At 58.1% G+C, this 21,551-nt stretch overlaps 3 protein-coding genes across 4 annotated transcripts in view; 2 read left to right on the top strand and 1 right to left on the bottom strand.

Annotated features, from left to right (window-relative positions):
* LOC111533669 (pyruvate carboxylase, mitochondrial-like) overlaps positions 1-21,551 on the bottom strand; it is a 1,148,173-nt gene that overhangs the window by 471,084 nt on the left and 655,538 nt on the right. The gene's annotated exons all lie outside the window — the stretch shown is intronic.
* On the top strand, positions 1,329-11,423 carry KLC2 (kinesin light chain 2). Of its 2 annotated transcripts, none has more exons than XM_023186569.1 (16): positions 1,329-1,492; positions 2,160-2,434; positions 5,347-5,577; positions 5,728-5,797; positions 6,421-6,643; positions 7,266-7,353; positions 7,457-7,558; positions 7,652-7,825; positions 7,923-8,022; positions 8,585-8,634; positions 8,730-8,797; positions 9,222-9,330; positions 9,421-9,579; positions 9,656-9,780; positions 9,997-10,054; positions 10,442-11,423. In XM_023186569.1, exons 2-16 carry the CDS (start codon positions 2,207-2,209, stop codon positions 10,523-10,525), a joined length of 1,869 nt encoding a protein of 622 aa, XP_023042337.1. In that variant the 5' UTR covers positions 1,329-1,492; positions 2,160-2,206; the 3' UTR covers positions 10,526-11,423. The 2 variants fall into 2 exon arrangements, with proteins under 2 accessions (XP_023042337.1, XP_023042338.1); XM_023186570.1 differs by having other exon boundaries at positions 1,330-1,492; positions 2,196-2,434.
* RAB1B (RAB1B, member RAS oncogene family) lies at positions 12,084-20,945 on the top strand. Its single transcript, XM_023186573.2, has 6 exons — positions 12,084-12,251; positions 15,312-15,384; positions 15,673-15,768; positions 15,881-15,976; positions 19,272-19,403; positions 19,498-20,945. The coding sequence occupies exons 1-6, from the start codon at positions 12,238-12,240 to the stop codon at positions 19,690-19,692; spliced, it is 606 nt and encodes a 201-aa protein (XP_023042341.1). The 5' UTR covers positions 12,084-12,237; the 3' UTR covers positions 19,693-20,945.

The following is a 21,551-nucleotide window of genomic DNA, read 5'->3' as shown; positions in this document are numbered from 1 at the left end:
TTTTTTTTTTTTTTTTGAGACAGAGTCTCCCTCTGTTGCCCAGAGTGCGGGGGTGCGATCTCGGCTCACTGCAAGCTCTACCTCCTGGGTTCACGCCATTGTCCTGCCTCAGCCTCCCAAGTAGCTGGGACTACAGGCTCCCGCCACCATGCCCAACTAATTTTTTGTATTTTTTAGTAGAGACGAGGTTTCACCGTGTTAGCCAGGATGGTCTCGATCTCCTGACCTCGTGATCCGCCCGCCTCAGCCTCCCGAAGTGCTGGGACTACAGGCGTGAGCCACGGCGCCGGGCCAGAACTTCTCTTAAAAAAAATCATTGGCAGAGCACAGGTTTGAGAAGAACCTGGTTGGATGTAACTGAGATGTGTCAAATAGAGGGTCTTCATTTGTGTAAAAGGCAGCCTGATTTGCGGCTCTTTTTGTGGACAGGTGGCATCCTGGGGGTACCGTCCCTCTGATCTGCGCAGTTCATTCCTCCTCTCTGATCATTGGGCCCTGGGCTGAGCACCACCTTCTGAGCAGGACCAACAATCTAGACTACACCCAGAAAGGAGAAATTGGGATGGGGAAGGGTCAGGAAACTGCGGTAGGACTGGGTGAAGGGGCCAGGAGCAGCCCGGGGAAGAGATGAGACCACGCGGGGCACCATCGCTGTCTCCAAATACTTTAACTGACATAAGGGAGCAGCCTTCTTTCCGAAGATAGAGCTAGGGCTGTGGATGAGCACTGCAGGAAGGCACTTCGAGGTCTATCCGAGGAAAATTTTGCTAACCTTTGGAGTTGTCTCAGAGCCGAACGTAGTAATAAGCTCCCTGTCACTGGATGTGCTTGAGCTAAGGGCGCTAAACCACCTCTGTCAGAGATGGTGTGTCCCCCACCAGATGTGACCCCGGGATGCGGAGCCCAGGGTCAGATCTGCGAGCCAGGTAACAGCGGCACTCACTTCTCGGGTCTTCGTGAGCATTAAGTCAATGAACCCAGGGCACCAAAGCGCGCAACACGCAGTAGGCGCTCAATTAATGGCAAATGCCTCGCTCTGTACTCCGGGAAGCCCAACCTTCTCCCTGCGCCTCAGTTTCTCCCGCCGTCCTCGATGGTGCCACACCAGGTACCTTCGGGTTAAATCTCCCGAGCAGCTCCACACCCTGAGGACCCGGGGCATTTTGAGGCCGAGGGTACCCCTCGGGGCAGGTGGGCCCCTGGGAACTGCGCCCCGGGCGGGTCCTCGCCCCGCCCCCGCCTCGATGGCCCCGCCCCATCCCCCTCCCGCTGGAGCCGGCCGGGCCCGCGCTCCTTTAAGGCAGCGAGCTGGCCGTGAGAAGCGTGTTTCGCCCCCTCCGACGCCACCGAGGTAGCGGCTTCACCTTTAAGGCGGCGCGGGGGCTGCTGGGAAGGCCGGCGGGATGGAGGCGGCGGGACCGGCTCGCGGCTGCGGGTCCGGGTGAAGCGGGAGGCAGCCGGAGCCGGAGCCGGGCCCGAGCACCAGGCGCAGGTCGGCGCGGGCCGATTGGGCCGGGAGACGGGATGAGGCCCTAAAGCGGGGGGAGGCTCCGGGTCGGCCTAGGGGAGGGGGTCGTCGTGGGCGCGGCCTTTGGGAGGATCCGACCAGCCCTGGTAGGGGGCGCGGTCCCGGGTGGCCCAGGGCAGGGGCGCGGCCTTTTTAGGGGAGGCCGCAGGGCGTTGCGCTGGCCCAGGGGAGGGGTCGTAGTGGGCACAACCTGGAAGGACTGAGGGCCGCGGTCTCAGCCCCTGTAGGGGGATGGCCTCCGCAGGGTCGGCCCGTCGGGAGGATGGGCTCCGCGGCGTGGCCTGCCGGTTGGGGATGGGGCTGTCCGAGGGGCTGGGCCCCCAGATCGCCGGAGGGGCCAGGGTCGCCTGCACAGGAGTGAGCCCCCACGTTCCCCATACCTGTCCTGGTTAGGGGGTCCCCGGAGAAACACGGACACTGGGCCGCCTAAGTCGGCCTAAGCCGGTGGTCTGGGGCCGAAGCAGGGTCCAGCTGCACCGCATTGCGTCTCCCTGGCCAAGACGAGCCGGGCGCGCCCTCTGTAGGCCAAGCGTGGGCACGGTACGGGCTGCCGGCTGGGGGACCTGGGCACACGGGACCAGGCGTCCGGGGACCGCCAGTGTTTACCTAATCTGGGGCGGTGTGGCCCCAGGCCCGGCGCCCGCCTGCCCGCACCCTCGTCCCACAGACGCCACAACCATGGCCATGATGGTGCTTCCGCGGGAGGAGAAGCTGAGCCAGGATGAGATCGTGCTGGGCACCAAGGCCGTCATCCAGGGACTGGAGACTCTGCGTGGGGAGCATCGTGCCCTGCTGGCTCCTCTGGTTGCGCCTGAGGCCGGCGAAGCCGAGCCTGGCTCGCAGGAGCGCTGCATCCTCCTGCGTCGCTCCCTGGAAGCCATTGAGCTTGGGCTGGGGGAGGCCCAGGTAGGTCAGTCTGGGGTACTGAGGTGGGCGGTCACTGGAGGGATCGAGCCTTCCAGAGAAATCCAGTAATCTAGGAGAAGAATCTGAGCAAGGAATCGTCTGTTTCCTGGAGCCCCGTGTTAGGACCCCAGTAAATACCTTTTGAAGAAATAAATGCACTTCGGCGACCCCAGCCCTGCCGTAAGAGACCATGATCACCCTCACCCCCACGCAGAGCCCCATTCCCAGCTCCCCTCTACCTAAGGGAGACTGGATGGCCTATGAGAACAGAAAGAAAATCCTTAAGGAAACACAGCCTCCCACCAATTTATTCTTCTATTCATTCGTTAACAGATGAGTTATTGAGTGCCAGCCAGGGCGTTCGGTGGATACAGGACCCAAGAAAATAGACAGGATTCCTGCCCTATTTGGAAAAGAGACAAAAGCACACATACGGAAATAATTGGTTGTTACAAATTGTGATGAGTTCTACAAAGAAAAGAACAAGATTTTATGGTAGCTCACAGCAGTGAGTCTTGTCTGCTGGTCAGGCAGGATTTTTGTGAGGAAATGACAAACTGAAACCTGAGGGAAGATATGAACCAGTCTCCAGGAAAGGGAGGCAGGGAAGAAGTTGCATGTGCAAAGGTCCTGGGGTAGGAGTTTGTGGTGGAGGAACTCGGGGAAGAACTATGTGACTGGAGCTTCACGGAAGGGAAAGAGGAACAGAAGAGGCCTGGGGAGAAGCCACGAGCCAGATCATGGCCTCGTTAGTGTGGGTTTTATTCTCAGGAAGTCAGAAAGCCTCTGGAGGGCTTTAAGCAGGCAGGCAACACAGTCTGACTTGAATTTCTAAAAACTCTCTCTGGCTGAGATGTGGAGAATAAACCTCAGCGGGTCGAGGATGGAATCACTCTCCAGTGAGTGGTTAGGAAGCCACTGCTGGAATTCAAATCAGAGCTGGTGCTTGGAATTAAGGGGTGGTTATGATGGAGAAAAGGGACCAGTTCTGGATGTTCTGAAGGTAGGTCCAGCAAGACCCAAGGTGGAATAAGGGAGAGAGAGGAAGGCAGCATCACTCCGAGGTTTGTGATTTAAGCAAATTAAGGGAGGAGAGGGCCTGGGTGGATCAGAACTCTGTTTTGGCCCCCTTTAATTGAGGCTGTCAGGATGATATGCAGTTGGAGATGTCCAGGAGCCATTGGGATGTGCAAGGAGTTAGACTTGTTTTATTCCCCTCAGAGCTTGGCTGAACGCCTGCCGGCACGTGAACCCTGGGGAGGTTGTATCATCTTGGTTTCCTTTTCTTTAAAATAGGGATCATGCCATCTGCTGTGTATACTTCCAGGCTGTTGGGGGAATTTTTTTTTTTTAAGCTCGTGGTTATGGAAACACCTATCACTTAGGCATTTGCTAAACCAACTGTAACGTACGGGGTCTCAGACGGCCTGGCCCTCTGCAAGGACGTTCCCTCCTCTGCCAGCTGGCCATCAGAGGCAGAGAGGACCAGTCAGGGGTCCCACACCTGGTGGAGCACATGCACTCTCACAGAGGGGGCACAGTTTGCATGGAGGGCATGGGCATCAAGGCCATGTGTGAAGCTGGAGCAGAGTGGGAGGCGTGACTAGCTGGAGACACCACTGCAGAAATGACCCTGGACCATGAAGGACCAGGAAAGGGTGGAAGCCAGGTGTGGTGGCTCACGCCTGTAATTCCAGCACTTTGGGAGGCCCAGGTGGGAAGATTGCTTAAATCCAGGAGTTCATGAGACCCCGTATCTGAAAAAAAATTTTATTTTTATTTATTTATATTTGAGATAGAATCTCATGTGTTGCCCAGGCTGGAGTATAGTAGTGCAATGTCAGTTCACTGCAGCTTTCGCCTCTCAGGTTTAAGTGATTCTCCTGCCTCAGCCTCCTGAGTAGCTGGGACTACAGGCACGCACCACCACACCCAGCTAATTTTTGTATTTTTAGTAGAGATGGGGTTTCACCATGTTGGCCAGGATGGTCTCAATCTTCTGACCTCATGATCTGCCCACCTCAGCCTCCCGAAGTGCTAGGATTACAGCCGTGAGCCACCGCACCTGGCCAAAATTTTTTAAAAACTTAGCCAGGTGTGGTGGTGTGCACCCATAGTCCCAGTTACTCAGGAGGCTGAGGTGGAAGGACCACTTGGGCCTGGAAGGTAGAAGCTGCAGTGAGCTGTGACGGTGCCATAGCCCTTCAGCCCAGGTGACAGAGTGAGACACTGTCTCAAATTTAAAAAAAAAGAGAGAGCAAGAAGGGAGGTTGGAACCTAGGCAGGAAGGCAGGAAGAGACTGGAAACTCAGGAAAGGAGTTATAGAGGCTGGGGAGAGGGGTGGGAGTTGAGGCCAAGGCCTCTGGATACTTTTCCTGCCCCTGTGGTTCCTCACACCAGCTGAGCATTTGGGATACATGCCCCTTCCCTACCTGGGAGCTGCAGAAAGGCAGGGGATGCTGTGGCCCCCTCAGCAGAAGTGGGGATGGAGTCTTTGGGTGGCCCTTCAGCCATCTAGCAGAGTTCTGTGGGCAAGCGCTAGCTCTGGGGCAGGGAGCAGTAACCTAGTGGCTGTGGCAGCAGGGGCCTGAGTACAACCCAGGGAGAGATGAAGGAAGGGGCTAGTAGCTCAGGGAAAGCACAGCACCCCAACTAGCCCTTTTGGGGTTCTCCTGATCCCAGAAGGAAGGAACTGGGGACTCCCAAGCCTCCTGGGTTTGGGCTTTGCACTACAGTGTGTTTGAGGCCTTGAGGAGATTCTCCCTTGACTAGGGGAGAAAAGGCCTACAGCTCCTCACTCTAGGGCCAGGCCTGGCCCTTCACTGGGTCCCAGAGCCCAACTAGGCCCAGGCTACAGTCATAGGCGAGGGGGTCGATGGGGCTCTGACCTTTACCTGGGCTGGTTGCACAGGTGATCTTGGCACTGTCGAGCCACCTGGGGGCTGTAGAATCAGAGAAGCAGAAGCTGCGGGCGCAGGTGCGGCGCCTGGTGCAGGAGAACCAGTGGCTGCGTGAGGAGCTGGCGGGGACGCAGCAGAAGCTGCAGCGCAGTGAGCAGGCGGTGGCCCAGCTGGAGGAGGAGAAGCAGCACCTGCTGTTCATGAGCCAGATCCGCAAGTTGGATGAAGACACCTCCCCTAACGTGAGCTCCTACCATGGTCACTGTTGCCCAGCAAGGGGGCCTGGGAGCAGGGAGGGGCAGCATGGAGCAAATTCGGCTCCACCCCAGCCCACGGACACCCTGGCTGCCCTGTGCCTCCTTCCCTGATGCCCATCCTGTCTTCCTTCCCAGGAGGAGAAGGGGGACGTCCCCAAAGACACACTGGATGACCTGTTCCCCAATGAGGATGAGCAGAGCCCAGGTGCGGATGGGCAGTTCTGGAGTGGAGGAAGGAAAGGTTGTGTGAACTCTTGGTCCTTGGGACCAAGTGGCTGCCATGTTCCTTCCTGCCTCACTTCTGATCATGACATCCTAGCGTGTTAGAGCTTTAAGAACAGTCATACGTGCTGCTGCTTCTCACATCCCCCCAGCTCTGTGGGGAGCAGACATCACAGTTAAGAGCTATGGAGTCGCCAGCCTGGCTCTCAGTGCTGCTCTGCCACTAGTTGCCCTGACCCTTGGGAGAGTTCTCTTCCCCTCTGAGTCACCTCTGAGGGAGGCATGTGCAGACAGCCACACTGGGGCCAGTGCCTGCTTTGCTCATGGTACTGGTCGTGCATCGGGGCTCCACTCTGTACACAGGGACACAGGCTCAGAGGTTAGGCGACTTGCCCCAGGACACAGAGCCTGAAGTACTGGAGCTGGGCCTCTACCCCCTCTTTCTATGGGGTAGCTAGACCCACTGTATAAATGGGGTAACTGAGAAAGAGTGATTAGTGACTTGCCCAGGGCCACGTGTCAAGTGGCTCAAAGGCACAGCTGGCATGTACCATCTCAGCCCAGTGGGCAGACGGTACATCTGACCTCCTGCCCTTGGCCCTGCAGCCCCTAGCCCAGGAGGAGGGGATGTGTCTGGTCAGCATGGGGGCTACGAGATCCCGGCCCGGCTCCGCACCCTGCACAACCTGGTGATCCAATACGCCTCACAGGGCCGCTACGAGGTAGCTGTGCCACTCTGCAAGCAGGCACTCGAAGACCTGGAGAAGACGTCAGGCCACGACCACCCTGACGTTGCCACCATGCTGAACATCCTGGCACTAGTGTATCGGTGAGGACTCTCTGGGGGTGCCCAAATTCTTCTGGAATGCTCCAGCCCTGGATCACTAACCCTTGGTGCCTGCTGTGGGCCCAGACTCGGGGCCCACCTGTGTGGAGCTGGGCTACAGATGCAAGTAAAACTGTCTAGTGTAGGAGAGAGGCTTCGCCAGAACTGGGGAGGGACTGCACATGAGGACTCCAGGGGTTCTGGGGAGTCTGCACAGTTTCTCCAGGCACTAAGGCTGGAGGAGGGGCTTTGCCAGAAAGTGAGTTTGGCTGAACACAAGAGGCTAGAAAAGGTTCCCATGGCAAAAAGCCAGCATGAACAAAGGCACTGGGACCTGGAGAGCAGGACACGCTAAAGGGGCAGCAGGAGAGCCACGTGGCACCCAGGGATACTAGGCACCAGGCAGTCAGTGGGACCCCAGCACTGCACACCCCAGCCAATTGTGAGAAAGCTGCCCACAGCCCCTGGAGCTCGGAGAGCAGGAGCTAAGCAGGTCTCCCCACACTCTGGGTCCCACTCTGTCATACTCACTCACTGAGTACAGGAGTGACCACAGGGACTGCAGGCCACTGGGGAGGGCCTCGAGCTGGGGGACAGCCCTGACCATGCTCCCACCTGCTCCCAGGGATCAGAACAAGTATAAGGAGGCTGCCCACCTACTCAATGATGCTCTGGCCATCCGGGAGAAAACACTGGGCAAGGACCACCCAGCCGTGAGTGAGGGTTGGGTGGGAGGTGGGGGCTGTGTCCCATCCCCTGCAGGTCCCAGAGTCCTGCAGGGCCTGGGTCAAGGAGCTTCCATTCTCCCACCTCCAGGTGGCTGCGACACTAAACAACCTGGCGGTCCTGTATGGCAAGAGGGGCAAGTACAAGGAGGCTGAGCCGTTGTGCAAGCGGGCACTGGAGATCCGAGAGAAGGTGGGAGCAGGCAGGGCTGGGCAGGCCAGGGGTCTGGGAGGCAGGGGCCCGGGCAGCCCTGAGCCCAACTCCTGGCTTCCTCTCCCATCCCAGGTCCTAGGCAAGTTTCACCCAGATGTGGCCAAGCAGCTCAGCAACCTGGCCCTGCTGTGCCAGAACCAGGGCAAAGCCGAGGAGGTGGAATACTACTATCGGCGGGCGCTGGAGATCTATGCTACACGCCTTGGGCCCGATGACCCCAATGTAGCCAAGACCAAGAACAACCTGGTGCCTTGAGGCTGGGAGGGGCTGGAGGATGGGAAGGAGGAGAGAAAAAGGCTTGGTTCCATGCATCCTGCTCATTCTCTGGGTCTCCCACTTCCAGGCTTCCTGCTACCTGAAGCAGGGCAAGTACCAGGATGCAGAGACCCTGTACAAGGAGATCCTCACCCGTGCTCATGAGAAAGAGTTTGGCTCTGTCAATGGTGAGTGTGTGGTTGCCACACGCCTCTGGCTGATCCATCCCAGGCCCACTCTGCCATCAGCACCCAGGACGGATCCCTCAGCTGGGCAGGTCCTCAGACTTTGGCCTGGCTGGTCCCCAGCTTCACCCTCAGATGGTGCCCAGCCACCTGTGCTCACGTTTGCACATGTGAGCACACACCCAACTCATGCAGCCCCCTTGGCCTGCCAGTGCCTCACACACGTTTGCATCCCCCTTCTTCACTGGCAACTCCTGCTCACCTCATCTCCCACTCTGAGAAACTACCTCCGGCCCCAGATGGTCAGTCGTCATCTGCTCCTGAGTCCCTTGGAGCCTGGCCCATCATTCAGGCCTAGCACATGTCTTGGGCTGTGGCCTGAGGGGTAAGGGTCTGTTCTGCTCATCTTTGTCCAGAAGAGGGTCAGCAGTGTTTGGGGTCTTATTGTTCATTCATTCAACAAAGCCCAACCCTGGTCTCCCCTCCCCTGACCCCAGTCCTGCGTCCAGCCCAACCAGGTGAGGCCTATATGGTAGGCCGTTGACAGTCTCCTTTCTCTCCCCAGGAGACAACAAGCCCATCTGGATGCACGCAGAGGAGCGGGAGGAAAGCAAGGTAGCTCTGTGGGGCAGGTTGGGTGGTTGTCAGGGGAGGCGGGGATGTGCAGAACCGGGCCTGCTCTTACTTAGTGTAACCATTCTTTCTTCCAGGATAAGCGCCGGGACAGCGCCCCCTATGGGGAATATGGCAGCTGGTACAAGGCCTGTAAAGTAGACAGGTGAGGGGGGCGGGGCTGGGCTGGGGAGCAGAGCATGGCAGGGCAGTCTCCACATTCCATACTCTCACTCCTAACACACCCCTCCTCTGCTGCTCATCTGGCAAGGCCCAGCTCACAGGTCACCTGTCCCAAGAAGGCTCTGTCTCCTAATTCTCAGCCTAATTATCTTGCTCCGGGTCTCCCAGCCTTTGGTCCTGGTGACAACATCCCATGAGGGCCCTGGGGCCAGGTCCCTAGCCCTGACCTGGTGTGATTCCCCCAGGGCAGAAGAGGCTGGGTGGGCCCAGCACAGGGCTTGACATGGGAGGGAATGGATTCTGGCTACCCCAGAGGTCCCTATTTCCTCAGGGCCCCCTGTAGGCTGGGTGCCAGGATGGACCCTGGGTCTGGGGGAACATGGAGTTTGAGACTCTCCCATCCACAGCCCCACAGTCAACACCACCCTGCGCAGCTTGGGGGCCCTATATCGGCGCCAGGGCAAGCTGGAAGCCGCACACACACTGGAGGACTGTGCCAGCCGCAACCGCAAGCAGGTGGGGCTCCATGCAGGAGGGGGTGGGCAGACATCTGTGTGGCCCTGGGTGTGGCCCAGTCACGGCCTGATGCCCCTGCCCCTCCCTCAGGGTTTGGACCCCGCAAGCCAGACCAAGGTGGTGGAACTGCTGAAAGATGGCAGTGGCAGGCGGGGAGACCGCCGTGGCAGCCGAGATGTGGCCGGGGGTGCCGGGCCCCGGTCTGAGTCTGACCTCGAGGATGCAGGACCTACAGCTGAGTGGAGTGGGGTGAGTCCAGGGGCTGGGGCCGGGCCGGGAGCCTAGGTGGCCAGTGGGGCCTAGAGGTGAGCCTGTCCACCCGCAGGATGGCAGTGGCTCCTTGCGGCGCAGCGGCTCCTTTGGGAAGCTCCGAGACGCCCTGAGGCGCAGCAGTGAGATGCTGGTAAAGAAGCTGCAGGGGGGCAGTCCCCAGGAGCCCCCTAACCCCAGGTGAGCCCCCCACCAAGGTGAGCCTCAGGAACCACCCAACAACCCCGGATGAGCTCCTGACCCATGAGTGTGCCCCACTGACCCCAGGCAACCTCCCCATCCCTCTCAGGCTCCACCACCCACCAGTCTGCTCCTTCCCCAGCCCCACCCTGCTCCCTGCCCCCATCTCCCCTGAGTTCCTCCTTGGGCAAATACCAGGCTGTCCTTTTCCCTCAGGATGAAGCGGGCCAGTTCCCTCAACTTCCTCAACAAGAGCGTGGAAGAGCCGACCCAGGTAGGGGCAAGTGGGTGTCCGGGCACTGGGCGGCTGTGGCTGGGGCTGCATGTGTGCTGCCAAGCTTCCCTCCAGCCTGCCTCTTCATCCGACATGGGAGGGAATGGATTCTATCCCAGGCCTACTTTGGGCTGGACAAAGGGGAGACACATGAGGGGAACCCAGCCTCTCCTGGGGGTGGATGTGTAAATGGCCAGTGCCAACACAGTCACCGTGGAGATGGGCGGGAGTGTCAGGGCACCAGGGCATGGCCCTGGACCGGAACTGCCACTGCCTCTGCCCAGCTCAGGGACTCCAGCTGCCTCTGCCGGGTCAGGCCCCTTCAGGCCAGGGAGGCACAGCCTGGCAGCAGCACAGGGCTGAGCCACCTGCCCCCTCTGCCCACAGCCTGGAGGCACAGGTCTCTCTGACAGCCGCACTCTCAGCTCCAGCTCCATGGACCTCTCCCGACGAAGCTCCCTGGTGGGCTAATGCTGAAGGGGCAGCCAGTCACCAGAGCGCCCACCTGGCACACCTCCCTCACCCCAGCCCTGCGCATGGGCCTGCTGCTTGTCCCGCCTGTCTCTCCCATAGCCCCTGTCTTTTCTGTTCAATCTCAGGGTAACCTTCTCCCTTGTCATCTCAGCCTGAGCCCTGGAGGCTGGGCCTGCCCACTCCAGCTCGATCCCTTATTTATTCCTTCCAGCAGGGCCCTCTTCCTTAGGTTCAGGGCCAGCAGGAGGTGCCGGCTGGAGTCTCCACCATAGACTCAGTGGCCTGGCCTCCCCAGACCCCAGAGCCAGGAACACTAAGCACTCGCCGGCCCTTCGACACCCTCGCCCTCCCTCCCGACTGAACCCGGCCGTTGCTTCTGTATATAGAGAAATAAGTTATTGGCCGCGCCCCACCCTTCAGTCCACGGTACTACCCGGGCCTCCCCTCGTCCCTCCTCTAGTGGTACCGCCCAGGCCTTAATCACCCCTATTCCGTGCGGTGGTATCTCCCAGGCTCCACATTCTCGGAGTGGCGCCTCCCAAGTGGCTCCCGGGACCTTCTCGCGCTCCTCCTGGCCTCTGAGGGATGCGTCCTACCCCGCCATCGCCCCGTGCCCCAGGACGGGGACCTCCCCTTAGTCCTCCCACCGCCGGGCCCTGCCCCGCATCCCGGCCTTATGCACTGCCCCTCCCGCCCGGCCCCGCCCAGGCACGGCCCGACCCCGCCCCGGGCACCGCCCACCGAGCCATCCTGCCACGCCTCTCCCACGCCTGCAGCTTCTCGCGAGGGGCGGCGACGGTCCCTTGGTGGCAGGAGGGGCACCCCCTGTTGCGGGTGAGGCGGCTGCTCTCTATTTTCAGATGTTGCTGTAGAAATAAAGACGGTTTGAATCTGAGCCGGGCTTGTTTTGAGGCGGAGGTCGGGGCCCTCCCGCGTCTCTAAACGGGTGGAGCCGGGAAAGGTCGCGCGTGAGTGGGGGACAGTGTGTCTCAACCGCTGTCCGCGCAGCTGGGCCCAGATATTCTGCCCCACCCCGGAATTGCGTAGGGGCACCACAAGTCAGGCTTTCCCTAAAACCTTCACTTGTGGGGTTCTGGAGACTGCGGGCTCTTACGAGCTCTGCTCTTCACAAAGTTTTTGACTTTGAGTGAGTTTCCCGAGACTCAAGTTTTTTCATGTCTGAAATGCGGGTGATGACACGCGGCTGCGAGTTAGGAGTGCCCAGTACACGAGGAACCCTGGACAAGTGAACTTTTACTAGTCTTACTAGATCCCACATTCTCATTTAATGTTCACAACGTGGGTATTGGGAGGGTAAGAATGACTGTCTCCATCAGACAGATGTGAAACGTGCCAAGCCCGGCTCTAAACTGAGCTCTTTAAACACCGAGACGCCGTCAGGCTTTCCAGCACCGTGCTCAAGCTTAGGTGCGTCCGGCGTGCAAACTACAAGCCCCAGAAGGCAATGCGCCAGTAGTGATGGGAGTGGGCGCGGAGGCACCGGCTCCCCGACTACGCCTGCGCAGCGGGGCCGAGTTGGAGAACGTCTCAGACTACGAGTTCCGAGAACCAGCGCGGCGAGGCCTGAGAAGAGGACGTTTGCGCCTGCGCGTCGCGGGCGGGGCCTCTGGGGCGGAGCGGCCACCATCTTGGAACGGGAGGCGGAGCAGAACCGACTGGGAGCGACCGAGCGGGCCGCCGCCGCCGCCATGAACCCCGAATAGTGAGTGAGCCCCGCCCGCGCCGTCCAGCGCAGCCTCGATCCCGAATACGGGGCTGTACGCTTACCGGGGTTGTCTGGCCCGGGTCAGGACTGTGCGGCGCCCCCACATCCGGGTCCCTCTTCCGCTGACCCCCCCCCCCTCACATCCGGGTTCTGCCCCTCCCCCCAGGGGCCCCGGGACCCCGGCTCAACACCCCGAGCTCTCACACCCGGGGCCCAGACGTGGCGACCCCGAGGGGCAGCTCTTGGAGCCCGAGACACCGGCCCTACCAGGCCTTAGCGGTCAGATGACCCCGCAGTCCCGGTCACTTCAGGCCTCAGTTTCCCCACCTGCTGCTTGACAACTGTCCTGGAGTTTGGGAGCCCGTCTTTAGATAGTTTCTGGTATCGGGTTCAGGCTCGGGCCCTTTAGGTCGGGCAGTGAATCCCTCTACCCTTCTCTTTCTCCTGAAGCCCGGCTCCTGGGGCCGGCCCAGAAACTGGCCAACTAAGCGGGAGGCCCAGAAGCGCCGCTTGGGTCGCATCTCCCGCAGGTCCTCTCTTCCGGGGCTGCCTCCTACCCTTTGCCTGGGTCGCGCTGACCTGTCGCTCCCAACGGTCCGTCCTTTCCCGCCGTCTCCTCGCTTTTGCTCAGGCCCCCAACGCCACCGTCGCACCCCTTCCCTTGGCTGTCACACTGCTTGTGAAGTTTAGATGAACATGGAATTTGCTCTCCCCCTTCCAGCGGGATTCTCTGGTCCTCAAACTCTTCTCACTCTTGGTCACTCCCCCTGCGGGTAGGTGGCCCAACATCTCATGCCCAGGACTAATCGTTTTCCCCAAGTATCAGTTACCTTCTTCCTCTTCTGCCACTTCCTTTTTCTCCTCCACATCCAGGTCTCAGATTTCCTTGGGGAAGGGTGAAGCTCTGAGCTGGATTGGGAGGGGAACAGAGAAGGGAACCAGCAGGCTCTCGCAGGGACTTTGGAGTCTGACAAACCTGGTTTGAGTCTTAAAGCGAGAAACTGTGTAAGTTAGGGCAAGTCACTTCCCTTCTCTGGCCTCTGGTTTCCTCATTAGTTGACAATGATAAAACTGACTTAATTGGACTGTTGTGAAGATTAAATGAGATGATGCATTTGAAGTACTTCACACAGGGAACTCAACTGTGTGACTTCACACAGTCACAAGTTGGAACTCAATATTATTAAATGTGATTACCTTTTACCTTTTTTTTTTTTTGAGACAGGGTCTCTCTCTGTCACCCAGGCTGGAGTACAGTGGCATGATCATGGCTCACTGCAGTCTCCAACTCTTGGGCTCAAGCATTCCTCCTGCCTTGTCCTCCTGAGTAGCTGGGAATACAGAGGTACACCACCACATCTGGCACATTTTTAAATTTTTTGTAAAGACAGGGTCTCCATCTGTTTCCCAGCCTGGTCTCAAATTCTTGGGCTCAAATGATCCTTGTGCCTTGGGCTCCCAAAATGTTGGGATTACAAGTGTCAGCCACTGCACCCAGCCTTAAGTGCAATTTTCATTGCAACTTGACCACCTCTTCTTGGTGACTTCATAACAGGTGTTTTGTTGTTGTTGTTTCCAAAGAGATGGGGTGGACTGGGCGCAGTGGCTTACGCCTGTAATCCCAGCACTTTGGGAGGTGGGTGGATCACGAGGTCAGAAGAGCGAGACCATCCTGGCCAACATGGTGAAACCCCGTCTCTACTAAAAATACAAAAATTAGCCAAGTGTGGTGGCACTTGCCTGTAATCCCAGCTACTCTGGAGGCTGAGGCGGGAGAATCACTTGAACCCGGGAGTTGGAGGTTGCAGTGAGCCGAGATCGTACCACTGCACTCCAGCCTGGTGACAGAGTGAGACTCCGTCTCAAAAAAAAAAGAGAGAGACAGGGTCATGCTACATCACCCAGACTGGTCATGCACTCCTGGGCTCCAGGGATCCTCCTCCTGCTTCACCCTCCCCAGTAGCTGGGACCACAGGCACACGCCACAGCACCCGGCCATCAGTCTCTTTACATGGGTTTTTCACTTAACAGGTTCTAGACTGTACCCTGACTTCTACTTCTGGGGCCTCCCCATACCACAGGTCATGTACTGGGGATTCCCTAAATAGCCCCTACTGTACCAAACCATGAAGTCTCAGAAATCAGGGTAGGATATCCAGCTCTGTCGCCTTGGCAGGTCACGTCCCTCTCTGTGTCTTGATTTCTTTCTCCATAAAGTGAGAATTTAGACTCAGCAAGGTGAGAGCCCTTTGGGCTAGCTTTTTCTGGAGGGAGGCATCAGCCCTCCCTGACCCCAACTGGTGGGAAGATCTGGTGAGCACCATAGTATTCTAAACCAAAGGATGACCAGGCTCACCCCTGTAATCCCAGCACTTTTAGAGGCCAAGGCAGGTGAATCGATTGAACCCAGGAGTTTGAGACCAGCCTGGGCAACATAGTGAGACCCTGTCTCTACAAAACATAAAAAGAGTAGCCAGGGGCTGGGTGTGGTGGCTCACACCTGTAATCCCAGCACTTTGGGAGGCTGAGGCAGGTGGATCACCTGAGGTCAGGAGTTTGAGACGAGCCTGGCCAACATGGTGAAACCCTGTCTCTACTAAAAATACAAAACTTAGCCAGGCATGGTGGCGGGTGCCTGTAATCCCAGCTACTCGCGAGGCCAAGGCAGGAGAATTGCTTGAACCCGGCAGGCGGAGGTTGCAGTGAGCCAAGATCACGCCATTGCACTCCAGCCTGGGCAACAAGAGCGAAACTCCGTCTCAGAAAAAAAAAAAAAAAAAAGATTAGTTAGAAGTGGTGGTGGACACGTGAAGTCCCAGCTACTCAGGAGGCTGAGGTGGGAAGATCACTTTGAGCCTGCGAGGTAGAAGCTGCAGTGAGCCGTGATCACTTCAGTGCACTGCGGCCTGGGTGACAGAGTGAGACCTTATTGCTAAAAAAAATAAAAATAAACCAAGGGATGCCTCATGGGGTGGGGGAATCCTCTAATTGTGACTCCAGGATGATGGTAGGTGGGCTCCCTGCCTCCCTTCATGCCTTCCCATCCTCTCTCTCCAGTGACTACCTGTTTAAGCTGCTTTTGATTGGCGACTCAGGCGTGGGCAAGTCATGCCTGCTCCTGCGGTTTGCTGTGAGTAAGAAGCCTCCCATACCATCTACCTGGGGTCCTGACTGGCAGCTGGGGGGAGAAGGGACCACCCAGAGCACAGTAGTCACAAGATCTGGGAACCGGGGTGAAGCTGTAAGACCTGCCAGCAGCACATCTGCCCTGAGCAAGACACAGGGCTGGCCAGCTGGGTGCTGGGAATTGGGGCTTGGTAGTTAGGAGACCCAGCTGGGGCTGGAAGCTGGAGGGAGGCTTTCCAAGTGAGCCTTACCTCATTTACTCCCATCACTTCACTGGCCCCTGAACTTCCAGGATGACACGTACACAGAGAGCTACATCAGCACCATCGGGGTGGACTTCAAGATCCGAACCATCGAGCTGGATGGCAAAACTATCAAACTTCAGATCGTGAGTGTCGCTCTTCCCCAAATCCCTGGTACAGAGGTATCCGCCTTGGGAGGGAAGGGACTCTGGGAATCTGGACCCCAGCTGACCTGCTCCTCTGCCTACTGTCTCCTAGTGGGACACAGCGGGCCAGGAACGGTTCCGGACCATCACTTCCAGCTACTACCGGGGGGCTCATGGCATCATCGTGGTGTATGACGTCACTGACCAGGTACTCCTGGACTAGCCATCCTCAGCTTGGCCTCTTTGGCCTTAGGTCTTTGACTGTTCTTTTTCCTCCTTCCATCTTCTCTTTCCTGATGCCTCCTGGAAAAGACACTGTACTTGTCTGTTTATGGGAACTAACTAGGAAAAAGAAAAAAATAGGTGACTGTACTTGGACTCATTTCACAAGGAGGGAAACAACCACAGAAATGGATCCTCCCAAGGCCCTGTTTGCAGGTTCTGGCAGGACAAGCCCTCACACCTTCCCTCCCCGCCAAGCCAAACTTACCACTTTATTGTAGACCTTTTGGGTACCTGTGTGTTATGGGAGTTTAGTCAGGCGGTTGGCTCCTGTGATGGGCCTGTGGCTTCCTGTGTGAAGACACAGTGCAGGGGGACAGTTAGAGGGCCTTAGACAAAGAAGTGAGGAGGCTTGAGCTCTGGGCCCAATGCAAGCAGAGATCCAGAAGCTCTGTGCCTCCAGCAGCAGTGTTAGTCCCATGTGACTGACAGTGGTGGTAGCAAGAGCCAGAAATGGTTCCATGAAACCTTATAGTTTACAGAACCTGGCCCAGGCCTCAGATTGCCTCTGATGCTCAGGAGAGGTCTGTGTTATGTTCCCATCACACAGGTGAGGAGTTGGGCTCAGGATGGTGAGGTGACTTGCCGAGGGTCCTTCCGCTAGTCCAGTGGCAGAGACAGAAAACCTGGATGGCTCATTCCACCTGCTTTGTTTTTGTCTACCAAATGTTGCTTAACAGGACCGAGCCCTGGGGATGAGGAGAATCTTAAATCAGCCGTGGGGCTGGTAAGAGTCCCTGTCTGAGGAGCAGCCAGGCTCTTTAGCTCACCAGGGACTCATGATATCCTCAGCTCTGGACGAGCTGTGGGGAAGCTACATACCACCCGGACAGGTTACCAAGGCCCACCATGTATCCAGTGACTGCCATGTATCCAGTGACCTCATTTCAGTGATTGACCTCTCATGGCTTTGAACTCTGTACTCTTCTCTCTCCTTGAAAAGTATACCATCCCTAGCTCCTCAGTCTCCTGCAGCACGTGATTCTCTATTGTCAATGTCTGTTTGCTGGTTTGTCCAGCGCTGCCTCCCATCACCCTGTGTTTGGTGCTTCCCGACTGCCCTGAACTCTCCTCCTTACTCTCGTGCATGACTGGGGCCACTCTGCGGTTTGCTTCTGCCTTGTCTTCTGTGATTCCTGCATCTAACAGCCGTGGCTGTGGCTTCCCTCCTCTGTCTGTGTCTACGCTGGCACTTTGCGTCTGTATTAATTCCTGTCTTCATGATCTTCTCTAGTAAACTAAATGGTGGGGTTTGTGTTTTCCAGATGAGGAAACTTGCTTGGAGAGGTGTTAAGTAACTTGCCTCCGGTCTCACAGGAAGGGCAAAGCCAGTTTTGGAGGGCTCTTGGCTTTTGAGCACACCCTTTCCCCCACCTCAAGCAGTCTCTGCAGAACTCAGATGTCCAGCACTGGCCTCACTGTCTCTCCCCAAACTAGCATCTCCATCCACATTTTTAATATTTTTATTTATTTTAAAACGTGGGGTCTCACTCTGTCACCCAGACTGCAGTGCAGTGGTGTGATCATAGCTCATTGTAACCTTAACCTCCTGGACTTAAGGGATCCTCCTGCCTCAGCCTATAGGTGCACACCACCATGCCCAGCTGCATCCCCATCTTTGTGACACAGTTCTTGTCAGGCTGACCAGAAAACTCTTCCTTCCCCCATCCAGTCAGTCTCAAGTCCCCTCTATTCTCTCCCCATCATCTTCCTCAAATCTGTCCCCTCATGATCATAGCAGTGATGAGGATAATAGCAGCTCTTGCCAGTTAAGCACTTGTTATGAGACAAGCCTGCGTTCATTCTCTTCATGCTCACAACAGCCCTTCTGGGAGGTACTGTTTATAGAAATGAGGAAACTGAGGCTCACAGTGGTCAGGTGACATACCTGAGGTCACACAGTAAATGGCTGAGCCAGGCCTTCAGCAGCGGTGGTCTAAATCCTGTGTGCTTCCCTGGCTTGGTCCACATTCTCTTCCCTGGGTTATTCCAACCATTCCCAGTTGGTCTCCATCTTGCTGGTCTGATCTGGCCTCTGTCTCCTGTCAGGACTAGCTTTCCAGAGCACAGGTGTGATCTTGCTGCTTCTGGCCTGAGAAAACTCCCACTGGCTCCTGGTTGTCCAAGACTTAGCCAGGCTGAGACAGTCTGTGCTCTGGCCTCTCCCCACTCCCCCCTCTGTCCTCCCCCGTCCCTTCTCCCCCCTCTCCCCTTTCCCCCTCCCTCTTGAGTGCATCCCAGCAACATTCCACTTCCTCCCATTCCCCAGAGACACCATGCCCCTCCCATTCAGTGACCCGGCACCTCCTTACTCCCCAGCTGGCACCTCTCCTGCACAAGGCCAGTTCCCACCTGCAGGCTTAGGCCTGCTGTTGCTCCCACCTCAAGCAGAGGTGGTCTGGAGGCTCCCCGGTCCCTGCCTTCTAACCTGTTTTGCCCTTGTGTGTGGCCTGGTCTATTCCTCTACTGTCCCGTGAATGTGTTAGGGCAGGACCCAGGTATGATTTCCCCCTTTGTCCCCAGTACTTAGTGCAGGACTCAACTTGGAACATGGCAAGAGGTCTGAGTTTGAGCCAATGTGATGTCATCAGGCCTCTGGCTCCTAAGGAGGAAAAGTGGCACTAGCTTGAGCACTTTCCTGAAAGTCCTGTCCTTTGTGTGTGGGGTAGGGGCAAGCTGCTGGAAGAGTCTGAAGCCGGGTAATAAGGCTGTTGGTGCCAAAAGTAGGATGAATTTTAGGCTGTTCCCAGGAGTCCTGTCTCACCATGGGCCAGGGCCGCCTCTGAGAGGACCCTCGACCTCCTGCGCTCCAAGGCTACAAACCTTAAAGGGAGTTTCAGGCCACGGTGGGAACTGTAACTCTTGCAGACCTGTTACTCTCTGTTCCTGTCTCCCCTCCGCTCTCTCTTTGCTTCTCACATGTGGTTAGGTCTGCCAGTGTCTCAGGCAGAGACAGCTGCAGGGAGCAGAGCTGGCAGGCCTGGGTTGGGGCAGCTGTTGAGGTGCTGGGGCAGCTGGCAGGCTGCTGGGGCTCTTCTGGGTCTTGGATGGAGGAGGGCAGGGAGGAAGGTTCAGCCTGGAGCAGGGGGCTTCCTCTGCATCCCTGAGCCGAGGACTCAAGGGGCCCAGAGCTGTTCCCCTGAGAGAAGGTCTTGTTCTCCAGGTCTGGGATAGGGGTGACAGTTGGAAGCAAAATAACTTTGGCCCCTGGCCCCCTTTAGGAGTCCTACGCCAACGTGAAGCAGTGGCTGCAGGAGATTGACCGCTACGCCAGCGAGAATGTTAATAAGCTCCTAGTGGGCAACAAGAGCGACCTCACCACCAAGAAGGTGGTGGACAACACCACAGCCAAGGTAGCAGATGGGCCGGTCTGCCTGGGGTGGGGGCGCTGGGGCCTCCTGCCCCTCACCCTGCTCTCCCCTCCTCTTCTCTCCTCTCCCTTGTCAGGAGTTTGCAGACTCTCTGGGCATCCCCTTCTTGGAGACGAGTGCCAAGAACGCCACCAATGTCGAGCAGGCGTTCATGACCATGGCTGCTGAGATCAAAAAGCGGATGGGGCCCGGAGCAGCCTCGGGGGGCGAGCGGCCCAATCTCAAGATCGACAGCACCCCTGTAAAGCCGGCTGGCGGTGGCTGTTGCTAGGAGGGGCACATGGAGTGGGACAGGAGGGGGCACCTTCTCCAGATGATGTCCCTGGCGGGGGCAGGAGGTGCCTCCCTCTCCCTCTCCTGGGGCATTTGAGTCTGTGGCTTTGGGGTGTCCTGGGCTCCCCATCTCCCTCTGGCCCATCTGCCTGCTGCCCTGAGCCCCAGTTCTGTCAGGGTCCCTAAGGAAGGACACTCAGGACCTGTGGTCAGGCAGGGCAGGGGCCTGCTCTGCTGCTGCCTCTAGGTGACTTTCCAAGATGCCCCCTACACAACTTTCTTTGGAACGAGGGCTCTTCTGTTGGTCTCCCTTCCACCCCCATGTATGCTGCACTGGGTTTCTCTCCTTCCCCTTCCTCCTGCTCTCCTTCTGCCCAAGAGCTGAGGTCTCCCCGGCCTCTACTACCCTGGCTGCAGTCAGTGCCCAGGGCCAGGAGAGTGGCCAGGGGATCCAGGACCTGGGATCCAGGGCCCTGGGCTGGACCTCAGGACAGGCATGGAGGCCACAGGGGCCCAGCAGCCCACCCTTTCCTCTCCCCACTGCCTGCTTTCCCCTCCCACACTCCCAGCTCCAGCCGTCCGGCTGCGGTGGGGTCTGAGTATATCTAGGGCGGGTGGGTGGGTAGCGGCACTGGGCTTGTGTCTTGAGCCTGGAGGGAGTCTGTTCCTGCCACCCTGTGCCCTTCCAGAGACAGACCCATGCGCTGTCTGCCCAGTGTGCCACTTTGTCCCCACGTCAGGCAGAGGCAGAGGCCCACTGTGCCAGAGGCTGGGCACCAGCCTTAACCCTCTGCCAGCACCTCCTCCCTTTCCCCGAGGCAGCACATCTGGCTCACCCTCCCCTGGGTCTCTGGAGGCCACCAGGGAAGGCCCTCATCCCCTGCCGCTACTGCTCTGGGAAATAGGGGTTCCATCCAGGATTGGGGGCCTCTCTGCTCATCCACTCTGCACCCAGGATCCTAGTCCCCTGCCCTCTGGCACAGCTGCTTCCTGCAGGAAAGCAAGTCTTTGGTCTCCCTGAGAAGCCATGTCCTTCGTGCTGTCTCTTGCCTGTCCCACCTGTGCCCTGCCCTCCAGCTTGTATTTAAGTCCCTGGGCTGCCCCTTGGGGTGCCTCCCTGCCCCCAGGTTCCCCTCTGGTGTCATGTCAGGCATTTTGCAAGGAAAAGCCACTTGGGGAAAGATGGAAAAGGACAAAAAAATTAATAAATTTCCATTGGCCCTCGGGTGAGCTGAGGGTTTTTGCAAGGAAGTTGTGGTGGACAAGTGTGGTCTCTGGTCTAAGCCCAGCCTTGGGGTGGGGGGATGGAACTGGAACCCGCGCTTGGTGGGGTGCACGGGGGTCCTGGCTTGGTTTCAGCGTCCTAAGGCTGCTGGTGAAAGCCCTTGACCCCGTTTCCTGGGGCCAGGAAAGCTGCTTGTGCTTCTGTGGTCTGTCCCCAAGGGCCCAGCACCGTTTTGTCAGGGAGAGAGACGGCGGCCATCAGCTCATACCTGGTGTGCCGCCGCCAACTCCCGCGGGGTACCAGGCAGAAGTGTGGGGTCGTGCAGCCTCCGAAAGGGCCCCCGCTGCACCTGGCCCGACCTCCTTTGGCGCCCCCCCAAAACCCCGCTGCCCCCATTCAGCCGCTGTCCTCGCTTCGCTGTGTGTCCCAGCCAGGTGCTTCTGCTGCCTCCGACAGTGACAAGTGCCTCGCACTTCAGCCTCTGCCCTGCGCACCCGCCCGAGGGCTCCGAGTGCGGCTGTGCTGGTGGCTGGAGTGCCTAGGGGTGCGGGGTGCCGAGGGGGACGGCCGCGGGCTCGTCGGGGCTGGGGGTGGCGCCCGAGCCGGGAGGGCAGACGAGGGGCGCGCGGAGA

The sequence above is a fragment of the Piliocolobus tephrosceles genome, chromosome 13 (genome assembly GCF_002776525.5).
Source record: "Piliocolobus tephrosceles isolate RC106 chromosome 13, ASM277652v3, whole genome shotgun sequence".
NCBI lineage: Eukaryota > Metazoa > Chordata > Mammalia > Primates > Cercopithecidae > Piliocolobus > Piliocolobus tephrosceles.
The sequence above is the reverse complement of the archived record's forward strand: the minus strand, read 5'-3'. Positions and strand labels throughout refer to the sequence as shown.

Excerpts from the sequence above, each read along its gene's own strand:
- RAB1B (XM_023186573.2), top strand. Across the intron at positions 15,977-19,271 it reads TGTATGACGTCACTGACCAG|GAGTCCTACGCCAACGTGAA; the intron begins GTACTCCTGGAC and ends GGCCCCCTTTAG. Across the intron at positions 19,404-19,497 it reads TGGACAACACCACAGCCAAG|GAGTTTGCAGACTCTCTGGG; the intron begins GTAGCAGATGGG and ends CTCCCTTGTCAG.
- KLC2 (XM_023186569.1), top strand. The coding sequence starts at position 2,207 with ATGGCCATGATGGTGCTTCCGCGGGAGGAGAAGCTGAGCCAGGATGAG. Across the intron at positions 2,435-5,346 it reads TTGGGCTGGGGGAGGCCCAG|GTGATCTTGGCACTGTCGAG; the intron begins GTAGGTCAGTCT and ends CTGGTTGCACAG. Across the intron at positions 8,023-8,584 it reads AGAGTTTGGCTCTGTCAATG|GAGACAACAAGCCCATCTGG; the intron begins GTGAGTGTGTGG and ends TTCTCTCCCCAG.